This window comes from Piliocolobus tephrosceles, chromosome 10 (genome assembly GCF_002776525.5).
Source record: "Piliocolobus tephrosceles isolate RC106 chromosome 10, ASM277652v3, whole genome shotgun sequence".
Taxonomy (NCBI): domain Eukaryota; kingdom Metazoa; phylum Chordata; class Mammalia; order Primates; family Cercopithecidae; genus Piliocolobus; species Piliocolobus tephrosceles.
This window is the reverse complement of record NC_045443.1, coordinates 69,928,923-69,941,898: the sequence shown is the minus strand read 5'-3', so window position 1 is coordinate 69,941,898 and position 12,976 is coordinate 69,928,923. Positions and strand designations below refer to the sequence as shown.

The 12,976-nt window shown below is 32.0% G+C and overlaps 1 protein-coding gene across 1 annotated transcript in view; it reads right to left on the bottom strand.

Annotated features, from left to right (window-relative positions):
• TRHDE (thyrotropin releasing hormone degrading enzyme) overlaps positions 1 to 12,976 on the bottom strand; it is a 412,928-nt gene that overhangs the window by 89,961 nt on the left and 309,991 nt on the right. The window contains exons 11-12 of the mRNA XM_023226560.3: positions 8,623 to 8,756; positions 8,469 to 8,524 (exon numbers count right to left, since the gene is read on the bottom strand). Coding sequence (XP_023082328.1) covers positions 8,469 to 8,524; positions 8,623 to 8,756 — 190 coding nt within the window. The remainder of the gene's footprint in view (positions 1 to 8,468; positions 8,525 to 8,622; positions 8,757 to 12,976) is intronic.

Genomic DNA, 12,976 nt, shown 5'->3' with positions numbered 1-12,976 from the left:
AATTTGGTCCTGGAAGGTTACAAATTTGCTTTTGATTTAATGCAGAACAATTTAAAAGTCTCTAAGAAAGTTTGCCATCCTTAAGAGCCACAAGCCTGCCCCTTAATGCCTCAGGAGATTTGTACTTCTCATAAGTACCTGGTATTGTAGCTCCTCATAAATCCTCATCCCAAGGACAACATCTGTGACTCCACCCTCAACAGATTTCTAAAGACAGCTCAAAGGAATGTATTAACTCAATCTCTAACCTTGAGCAAACCAGCGTATTCCTGCAGGAACAGTATAGTTTGAAAATCCAGAAATATACTCTAGGCTTTTACTGAGTTATAATAGAAATAGGTCTAAAGATTCCCAGCTTGTTACAGTTAAATGTCCTGAAAATGTTTTCAGACTATTTTTAACATTTATCTGTGGCAAAGTGTTGCATAAACTCAGACTAATTTAGAGGTCTTTGGGATATGAATTTTTAAATAATTGCATGCAGAAAGGTATAAAACAGGAATGCTTCAAGGTGACTTTTTTTTGCATGTCTCAAGACTGAGCCTTCACTGATGATAACAAATAGATAATTAGAATCCCCAGCCTCAGAAATGTGAGAAACATGATCTTTTGGGAATGGCCATGAAACTCCTGGAAGGATTCACTGCGAGACCCTGCTCATATCATGGAACAACCTACACCAGTTAGAAAGGCTGAGAGGATAACAACAAGCAGATTTTAATAACTTTTGGTCAATGGCAGAAGAGTGGAAGCATATAGTCAACAATAAATCATAGTTTGCAATAAACAATTTTATCATTTTCAGGACTTCATAAATATTTAATATTTATCCTTTTGCACACATATTCTGGTGGCTTAACAAAAGATAACTAAGAGCTATAACCATACATAGACACCACTCTTAAATGAATCTAATACAAACAGCTGAAGAATCATCCTTCTCTCCATGTCTAATGAGAACAAAAAACAACACATTCAAATCAATGTTCTATTATAATTATTAATGCACATAATTTCATTGTAAAACACAAAAGAAAAATGTTTATACTGAGATTTGTATAGTACTGTAAAAACAGAAAAAGATAGGGATTAAAGAAATAATTTTGAAACTAAGCATTCTTTATAAAATCAACATTTATAAAGCATTAGGCAGTATATTAGAGGGAACTAGGATCCTTAATCAGGTTTTCTCATGGCAGTATTCAGCTGATGTAATGTAGTCCTGTTATCTCCATTATAGAATGAGGAAATCAAAACAAAAAGTCCAGTCTGCCAAAGTATTTCTCACAAAAGGTTTATAAGTCATTTCTTCTCAATTTCATTTTTGTAACTTCAGCACATTACACATTTAAACAACCAGCTATCAAAGCAGGAAAAATTGCTACTCATCTAGCCAGGGTCAGGGTGCACTTGCTTTTCAGGCACATTATACTACTATTTTCTGCAATAAGTGAAAAAACGATCAACATGTTTTGCAAGAGAAACCTTAAACAAGGTACAAGAGAGCCATCCAGAAGACACAAAGGAACTTCTAACAAAAACCATGCTGAAAAAAGTCGCAAAAGGAGCAGATAAATTCCACGGTTTGCAAATGTTGTTAAGGTTATTTTAACAGTGCTGTTTCCATTTCTGAAACAAGGTTCAGAAATGAAAAAAAAAAAAAAAAAACTATAAGTTTTTGAAATGTTCTCATCATTTTCTTCTTCTTTAGCCATTATATTTTCAGTGGCTATGATGCTGAATTCCCAGGCTTCTAATATATCTCAAATGTATAAGCTGTTAGACAAGTAAATAAAAGTGTATTTATTATTTTTTAACTTATATATTCATCAGAGATGTATTATGCACTACTGATGACTGCTCTCCAGTGCCAACAGCACTTCTAAGAGGGACAAACATAACTTCTAGACACAGGCCCTTATGCTTTTTAATAAAACACTAATAATTTACAAAAAATAACATCTTACTTCTAAACAGTTTGTGAACTAAAGTGTAATAATTTGCCCTCATCATGGGAAAATTTGTAAACGACTGGATTTTTTAACAGAGTGGTCTATAACATAATTTTAAAAATGTTATGCATGCTATAAAAGTATGTTATAATATTAAAAACACAATAGATTTGCATGTGTTTTGCAAAATTGAATATTCCAGGAAACTGGTGGATAATTTTAAAAATTAACATAGTAACTGCCCAGAGCAAGAAGGACTATGATGATATTTATGATGATGATGATAATGATGATCATGATTTAACCCTGTAAAGCTTTTGGGCATACATAATTTTCCAAATGATTTTCATGTATTTTGGATATTTTCAAATAAAATGCCATGTGAATTCACAACCCAGTGATATACATATTTATAACTTTAAAAATTGTACTAAGAGCATGTTAAAAGCTTTAAATATCCAACCCATTGATTATATTTTCTATTTTAAATCTTCTAAATATTTAGTTTCTATCATATAATAACTGATAAACAATTTCAAAAATTAGATAAGAATTTTCACCTTATCTGGCTGCCAATTCACCTCCTGAGAAATCTCAAATCTCTGCTTTATCCAAATTGTGCCATGAGGCATTGCTGCTGTAATAGTTCTGTCATAAGTTTATCCTCTAATTTATACTTTTTTCTGCTCTGATTCTCTTACTTTTAAACCTTTAATGTATTTCCATAGTAAACTTTCACTCTCCAGATGTTATTTCCTACAGGATATTTTGATGTTTTCCATAATCTTCCTAGGCCACACTAATTCTTTACTCCTTAATACTTTCATAACATTTTATTCATAGCATGTATACACTGAATATAGTTAGTTACGTACCATGCATCTTCCCTGCTAGATTGTGAGTTCACTGAATATAAGAAATGCATCTTGTTCACTTTTATATCCCCCAATACAACCATGCTTATCAAAACAAAAAACAAACAAACAAACAAACAAAAACAGACCAGGCACTGTGGCTCACGCCTGTAATCCCAGCCTTTTGGGAGGCCAAGGTAGGTGGATCACCTGAGGTCAGCAGTTCGAGACCAGCCTGACCAACGTGGTGAAACCCCATCTTTACTAAAAATACAAAACTAGCTGGGTATGGTGACGGGTGCCTGTAATCCCAGCTATTCAGGAGTCTGAGGCAGGGGAATCACTTGAACCCAGGAAGCAGAGGCTGCAGTGAGACAAGATTATGCCATTGCACTCCGGCCTGGATAACAAGAGTGAAACTCCAACTCAAAAAAAACAAAAAACAAATACAAACACCCAATAACAAAAATATCTAGGCATTTTAGTCACTAATTTTAAAGTGCAAGCCATAACACAATGAAACTTGCAAAGGCAATTAATTTATTCCCTAACTGCAAGCATTGAAATTTATAATATGTAAGTGTGAAAACAGTGCCATATTGTAAAGTAGCATATACCTTTTCAAAAATAACACAATATTACCAGGACCCATGTACATAAAACCATAGGGCTTAACTTTGGGACCTGAATAAATGAAGACAAGTAACGTTGTCACTGGAAAGCTCAAATTAGAAAAGATGTTAATACTGTACACATTGATTTATAAATCCAATGCATATCTAGTTGTAACTGTAGTGTGATAGTTTTTAGTAGAGGTTGTCAAAATGACTCCAAACATAATATAATAATTTATATTGAAAAGAAATATGTAAGATTCTGAACAAGAACAAGATAAAATTTGGCCAATTGCAATGTACAATAAATCTAAACCTATTAAAACATATGACAGTGGTGCAAAAAAGAACAAACAGAGCAGTTAGGCAAAATAAAAAAATTTCTAAAACATGGGAATTTGCATTAGGATAAAGATACCATTTCAAATCCATAAAAATGAAAACCTTTAAATAAGTAGGATTAAAATAATTGGCACTTATCAAAGTTAAAGAAAATTAGACCTCCATTCAAAACATAAAAATTGATCAGAGAAGGAAGGGTTGAAGAGACAGATGTAAAACAAAAACAATCTCTTAAGAAAAAATAGAATATTTTCAAAATCTTCAGATAGGGAAGCCCTTCTATGTTGGACAGAACCAGAAAGCTATAAAAGGAATGGCTTGACATATATATTAAAAACCTCTGAATCATGATAAACACCACAAAGTTTGAAAAAATAATTGGCATCGTGTTGAGTGAAAACTACTGTAAAGTGTATGCTACAAAAAAGGATTAATATCCAAAAACATCCAAAATATATAGGAAAGCATAGTAGGAAATACCTTTGCTCATTTTCTATTAGGTTTCTAATATTTTGTTTTTAATTGAGTGATAGTTCACAGAAGAAAACATACAAACAGCAAATGTATATGAAAGGATGCACAACTTCTTTTAACCAGTAATGAATAACTTTTATAAAATAACTTTTGCCACTAGACTGTCAAAAGTTTAAAAAATATATACCATTCATTATAATGCAGGATTTGAGGAAATTGGACCCGCTCACACATGGTTGATGGAGGGTTAAATTGGAAAAGCCTTCAGAATACAATTTCTAATATTTATTTAAAAAGTCATACCCCAAATTCAACTTACAAAAGTAAATATTAAAAAAAGACACATATACAACAAAAGACTCCTCATGGACACTCACTGCAGTCTTGATTCTAATAGTGAAAAATCAGAAACAATGAAAAGATCCCCAGATTTATTTTTATAAATGAGTCAGAGAATAGACTTTCTGTTCATAAAAAAAAAAAAAAAAAAAAAAAAAAAAAAAAAAAACACGAAACAGTAAGAAAGTGTAAAGAAAAATGGTTAGATAAATACATGCCAAATATTTAACCTGTGAGCAGGATCAAATGGCAGGGAATGAAGGGAGTAAAAGAAGATTTCACATTGTATCTCTTGTTTTGTTTCAGTCTTTTACAATCAGAATGCATTCAGGCAAATTTATATATTTAAAAAACAACCAAATAAAGAATGACTACAGCAAGTTTGCTTAATCTCACAACAAATAGTGGCATAAAGTTAATAGTATAAATAATTAATAATTTATCAATTCAGGTAACAAATATACACGGGCACAATCCTGTAGCAAACATTAGGGAAGACAGTAGTCATATACGGATGACACAAAGGCTTCTCCTCCACATCATCGAAGAACTATCGGGAACCCAGAAAAGTAACTGGTTGAGCAATAATGTGACAATTACTGTGACACAGATCCATAGAATATCACCTTACTTTTGCTGAGAAGGACAGATAAGTCCTCAATGAGGGAAGATGAGTAAAATCATACATTTTTTCAGTGTATGATAATACTCTGAACAGTCATGTGGAATGAGGATAGCAAGAAATTTCACGTAATGGACAAAGTTACTCTTACTTGAGGTCATAGACTCTGCTGTGCCACTGTTTGGGGTTGAACTACTGCCTCCACCCCTGCCCCAAAAGCTGTGCAGCCTTACCTAAGCAACTTAACCTCTCTTAATCTCAATGCCTCAGCTATAAAATGTCAACAAGTAACCACACCCACTCCACTGGTTCATTGAGAAGACTGATGGAGATCATTCGTAAAAGCATAAGCATTTCATAAATATTTGCTATTCTTTTATTTGTTATCTTTAAAGAAGCCAGAGTGCACGATGTGTTCAGGAGATTGAGAAAAGGTTGATATAGATTGAATAGCAAAACTATGGAATATTTACAATACTACAATGATATATGAATAATCCTTAACTCCAAGTAAGAGCAGAGAATTTGCCTAAATGAATCTAAATTTGTACTTATTTATTCTTACTGTAATAGGAAAATTATCTCTTAAGCAATAAAACAAATTATAAGTATATATTCAATGAGATTTGCATGTTTTTCTGGTGAATTTATATAAATGATCACGAAATTATTTACTTCAAACTTTTAAGGTTCCCAAAATTGCAATCGAAAGCATCCAAAACTGGAATTGAAAGCAATGTTCTGTCTTAGTGAAGAAGAAATCTAATTTTTGAAAAAGAAATTTATCCACTAAAATTAAACATTTCATCTAAAAATAACTTCTATCATTTAATGCAGATGAGTCAACAGATCCCTTCCTTTTAATTTCCATCTGGTCTCTGTCATTAGGCTATCACTACTTACTTGCTTTCTCACCATCATTTCAAACCCGTAACGATTCACATGAACAACTGCCTTGAAACCCCTCAGTCCTTCTATATTGTCTGGCTCTTTTATTACAATAAATACTATTACTTCTAAGACTCAGCTTAGTGCTCTGGTTAATGGCAGAGGCTCTGCAGACAGACCACCTGGATCCAGGCTGTGGCTCTGCCAGTTATCAGCTGTGTGACCTCTCTGAGCTTCCATTTCCTCGCATTTAAAGTGGGAATACTTTGGGAGGCCGAGACGGGCGGATCACGAGGTCAGGAGATGGAGACCATCCTGGCTAAACCGATGAAATCCCGTCTCTACTGAAAAATACAAAAAACTAGCTGGGCGAGGTGGCTGGCGCCTATAGTCCCAGCTACTCAGGAGGCTGAGGCAGGAGAATGGCGTAAACCCGGGAGGCGGAGCTTGCAGTGAGCTGAGATCCAGCCACTGCACTCCAGCCTGGGCGACAAAGCGAGACTCCGTCTCAACAACAAAAAAAATAAAATAAAATACAGTGGGAATAATAACAACAATAATATCTACCTATATATCTTATAAAGTTGTGAAAATTAAATTACTATATATAAAGTAGAAAAGCATTTGGCTACTTAAAAGTGCTTAATAATTATTAGCTAATGAAAACAGCTTTCTTTGAGTTCCTTACCCTTTCTTTGTGGTACTCAACACCTTACTCTCTCTTTTTCTGCTTCCCTTTCAGTACATTATCACATTAAATACATTATCCTTCTGGCTTTCTGGACTCTCTAAACTTCTGTGCCAAAGTAATCTTTCTTTCATACATAAAACTTTCTACAAAGACTTCAGATTTTACTGCAGAGCAAAAGCTACATATTAAACATTATCTCCACACATGATTATCTCAGCAGGTCTTTATGTAGCTCTATTATTTCTAAATTTTTGCCCAATAAGATGGTGCTATGGCATGGAAGAGCCATCATTTATCTTTACTAGAACTGAACCCTAGTTCTTATTACACAAATACATTCCATTGGTAAAATTTCATTAGCAGTTTCCTTGCTGATAAATTGTCCTTAGGTTTGCCATTCAATTATTAGGCAAATGTGTGCCTGAAATTGTACATGCCTGGTCAGAATGAGGCACTGATACAGCATCACTCACCAAATAAGAAAAATATTAGCAATGTTTTTGGTTTCTTTAGTAGCAATAAGGAAGGCAAAAGTCAGAGTATTTTTTAAATAGAAAAGCACCTGACATTTTTTCCTTACCCTCTATATACTTGTGTTCTCCCTCCATATTGCTTGTTTTTACAAAAATCAATCTCTGTAATTTGATCCCAAACTTTGGCTTTGCTTCTATCAAAGTAATTATCAAGTCTTCTATGTGTAAGCTCATTATTTTGATGGATCAGGATCCTGCAGTGTGTAATATGCTTTTTAACATATGGAAGAGAATTGAATTTTGATTGAATACATAAACTGTAAAAGCAGTTTCAGGTCCCATGAAACAAAGCCTATTACTAAGATAAGTCATGTGTTAATATCAGCACAAGCATAACTAACCGATTTCCCCTGATTGATTATCTTAGAAGAAAATGTGGTAAATCGTGATAACTAGGTAAGTAAGGAGAGTCACCCATGACTCTAGGTAAGTAAGGAGAGTCACCCAATTGACAGCTTGTATAATTCTATTATTAAAATTAAAACTGTATTTGGATGTGAAACAGTATAAAATATTAAAGGAACTGAGTTTGTTTTACATTTTAGCCTCAAAATTGAGCAAATAGCTTCAGTTTATGAGCAACATTTCATTTAATGACTATTCAAAGGAATAACTAATTTTAATATTATAAACATAATTATGAAAATAACACAAATATTACTATAGCACAACTAAAGTCTTCTACAAGATTGATATATATTTTGTCAAGAACAGTCTTAGTGGAATATTGATTTCTGTTCTGCAGCATAAGCTTCTTAGAATGAATAACATTCAAAAAACATTTTTAAAAGATATACTAGTATATATCAGGGAAAAATTGCCAATACTTGAAGGTAATTTCTATCAAAACTTAAATATGGCCCAATGGTCATTTTATAGAGTTCATTAATGAAATCGGGAAGAGACTATTAATCTTCAGTGTTAAATTGAACTTGTGGAGAAATTCATCAAGCTTATCCTGACTTAGAAATACCCTATAGCTATTATTGATAGAAAGTTTGGGAGACTAATTAGAACTCATATCCAAAGTCAAAGAACATAAGATAGAAATAGATTTTTTTAAATGTCCTAAATAAAAGACACATACATACTATGCAGTTTAATAGAGGAAGTCTTGCAGGCACGAGTTTTTATTGGGGAGATCCACAGGAAAACGTACCTGGCTAGGCTGAAGGCATCATCGATCAAGCCCGCTCGGTTACTCACAGAAAGAACCTAAGGCCAATTAGAAAAAATAATATGATAAATTAGGATTAAAATGGCAGATATTCACATATCAAAAAAGGTATTTGATAAGCAAATCTGGAGGGTACCTCATGATTCCGGATTAATTGATCAATTAATAATCTCCAGTTCCTTAGGTCATAGTTGACTCTAAAATAGCCAGTTTGATTGATGTTCCCCAGGAGCCAGCTTCCTTTGTCCAAATAGGTTATTCTGTGGTGCTCTGAAAACAGCATTTTTGGGATATATTTTAAATGTTAAGAGTTAAAATGAAGTATGTTTTCTTAGTGCCAGATATAACAATACCAATAATCAAGTGAATGTCATTTTAAATACCTAATTGAAGCCTACTCTTTAATTAATCTAATTCTAGATGCTAGAAACACCTTTAATTGGTTACTCACTATCATCTCAATTAATTGTTTTCTTATAATTAGCATTTTTGTTCTTGACAAAACTCCATTACATATACATAATTTTCTTTCTCAAAGGAAGTGTAACCTAGAAATCTACCACTGTATTCAGGCAACTTCTAATTAGATTGTATGGGGATATGAGACTAGAATGAAAGAAGAGGTTTTAGATCCATATTCTACTATTTTTATTCAGTAAGAAAATAGTAAAACAATAGAGCTCATTTACTTGAAAGTCACTGGTATTTGCCTTTTTTCTTGTGCTTTCTTGAGAGAACTAATAAATAACAGACTTTTAAACATCGTCAATAATGCTAATAAAACAACACTTGCTTGTTTGAGATTTTAATATTTCCACATAGAATTAGAAATAAAGATAATAAATTCTGCTTATTGGGATCACTTTGGAAAATGGCAACTTTATTATCCTCACCAACTAATTCATTAATAGAAGCCAGTAAAAAGTAAAAAGTAGAAACAATATTATAACTTCTTACATATTTAACTCCTTAAAAAATGGTACAGAGAGGGACACAATTCACTGCACATATAGCCTTTATTGACTCCACGGAAACACAGTTGACTATTCTAATAATTATGTTGTTGATTTTCAGGTCTCATGTTTCATAAAATTTATACAGTGAAGTTGACTTTAAATGTATACACATACACACAGACATACATAGTCTGACATCCAGGTGGAAAAAAATCAAAACCACATGTGTCTACTCTAATTTCCACAATGACTCAGAACTATAAAAGGCATCATAAAAACCATAAACCTCTGGTCTGAGTAGGGATGCATCTCTAGTTCTTACTCCAATGTCAAAGTTTTTACACATTCAGACTTCAAAATAGAAAATAAATTTTCCCTCTCATGTCCTTGAAGGAATACATTTACAGAGTACTTGCTCTAAAGTAGAGACCACACAAGAAGAGTTTATACCACAAAACTTATTGGGTGGACATTAATGACCGCTCATTTCTCAGGTTTGGAATGAAGTGAACTAATAAACCCAATGCATGTTATAAATGATCAATTTTTTAAAATCTGCAGTAAAATCGAATGTACTTAAACCCCAAAGTATACTGAATATAAAAATTTAATGTTTATCATTTCCAGGATCACAACTTCCCACCACCTTTATAAATTGTGTCTATTAGAACAGATAAAGAAACAAGGCTCAGACAGGTTAATCGAATTATCCAAGAAAAGAAGTGGTTCATCTTATGTCACCTGACTTCAGCGTCCAAATTTTTACTATGTTATATTCTATTGATACAAGATGGTATAACACTTTTACTGTAATATGATATACATTTTTCACAGTCTAATGTTGATTTGAAAGGGAGAAAATGGCACTGGAAAAAGAATCAGAGTACAATAGAAAAGCTAAATTCTTGTCTCAGCTTTCCTATACGTAAGTGTTTTCCTACACGTATGCCATTGATTCTCTTTGGTCTTCAATTTCCTTACTTGTAACCTGAGGGACAAATAATGGCCCTTAAGTTTCCTTCCAAATCTATGATTCAATGGAAGAAGACATTTATGTATACTATTTTATATACTATAGTTAATCCATGGAACTCAGAAAAATAAATCATCACATATCTTTTCTAAAATGCAAATAATTTCTCCAGTCTCCAAAACTATGATTGTATAGTTTTCAAAATTTAGTGTATTTATTCAAACAATTGCTACAAAACTTTAGAATTTCATATCTATTTTGAAGATGTAAAAATGACTACATAAATAAATAAGAAAATACCATTCTTTAAAATTAAAATAACCTCAGAGAGATCTTAATTAATAATGTCTGAATTTAGAGAATGAAAATTGAAACTTAAATATTGAGAATATTGTTTCTTTTTTATTGTAAAAATATTAGTAACTTTGAAGGCAGAAATAATCTCTAAGTGTCTCCAAGTATATTAAGATTTATATAACAAGAAATATTTAAAGTATACTTGAATTTAGTTGAGCTGAGAAAAGTTGATAAATTTTACCTAAGAAGTGTTGTTTTTTTTTCAAAAAGTTACAATGTTAAAGCATCAAGTTTAATATATAAACACATACTTTGGATTTTTACAAGTTTGAAATGGTCATGCATTACTGTAACTAAATTATTTCCTGTTCACATTTTAGATAACTAGAATAACTTAGCCCCACTTGATTCGCTTGAATCTAATTTTTAAACTTACTCAATTTCAAAAACTTATAGATAGGATACAGTCAAATTTAAGTTAATATGTACATTAAAATAAGAAAATAATTCTTGTACTTTCTACACTGTCTGACCAGAATAAGAAAGACAGGCTTCTATTGTTTTTAAGTATGTCATTATTAAATTTACTACTAAAACCTGAAGGTTATTACTGTTCATGAATATTTTTATGCCTTTGTTACAAATGAGATCGTTGGAGAAATGATTCCCTGAAAATTTTTGTAATAGATTTTTAAATATCTTTTCTGTTCTAGTTAATTATATCCCTAAAATGTTCTTCAGATTAACTGATAGCAAGCAATGAATTTTAAAGAGATCTTTTCCAATGGCCTAATGAGGTATGGTATTTGATGAGTACCATAATAAAATGTATGGAAGTTATATCTTGATGCTGGCAATAATAATTAAAAATTGTATTTAGAATGTATCCAAAATGGCACAAGGCTTAGGCTATTGAGGTACAGAGTAGTTGGTATTTTATAAGATTTTATATTTTTTGCCTTCTATTGGAATAAAAAGGGAAAAGAGATTAGGTATCTCTATCCAATATTTGCCAGTTGCAAAGATTCGAATTTTAAAAACTTTTTAAAAAGGTCAACCAGAGTAACAAAGTGAGACAAACTCAGGGAAAATAATACATATTGGTTTTATCACTTGACTCTTGTGAAAATCAAATGAGGATACTTTGTAAAACCTATAAAGAATCATGTGCATATAATCAAAGACATCACATTAAATAACTGACAGATCCACAAAGCAATCTACCATAGTAATAAATCGTGTGTGTGTGTGTGTGTGTGTGCGCGCACACGCACGTGTGTGTGTTTGCAGAGTCAGGTGAAGGGTAGGAAGCAAAGGAAACCAACTTTCTAAAGCCACTTCTTTACGTAATCAACTGATATTTTGGAAAAATTACTTCTCAAGTCTTAATTTCCTCATTTGTAACATGGGGATACAATAATACACATTTGAAAGGTTGTGAGTCTCAAATAAACCAGTGCTTCAAGAAAGCACTACTGCATTATGCTACTTTTCATGTTTGCTTTAATTTTCAGGATTAATTTCTCTTCTGTTTTAATATTTTCCTTCCTAACATTTGACATTACATTTATTCCTCTCCACGAACTGTTAATTGAATAGCCAGTCAACATGCAAGCTACTACATATACAAATGTCTGAATTTTTGGTATTTTCATAATAAAAATGAAAAAGACAAACACTTCAACCTGTTTTCTAAAACTGAAAAACTGGTTTAAAAATTATTTTTAGGGAAAATGATCTATGCTTTACCTTAGCATTAATTAAATATTCATCCAAAGTATTTTCCAAAAATGAACTGACAAGAATATATGATGATCCAAATCTAATTTGTACTTTATATTATCCACCACTGATTGCATTAATATCATGTAGATCAAATCTATATCACTAATGACAATGAAAAACTACAAAAACATTGACCTGATTGTTATAATTAAATATGGAACTGTTTTACATATGTTTATAAGAATTGAGCAGAATTTTTTCTTCATGTTTTTGTGGGAAACAGTTTTCATTGTGATTTAGTTGACAATATTTTGAAAAAGAGGAGATGGGACAACATACAAAAGGAAACAAAAATTAACAATCTTTTCTCTTTTTTTCCTAATTTTTCTTTGTTGTTAGTTTTTTTATTAGTCATCAGAATGAAGGACTTCATTAAAAAATTGAATACAATAAACTGGGACTGAAAAGGCAAACAGGAAAGTGCTCAGTCTTTTAGATGCCTCCTGTAAACTTTGCAGATTTTTGTATTTATAAAGTTT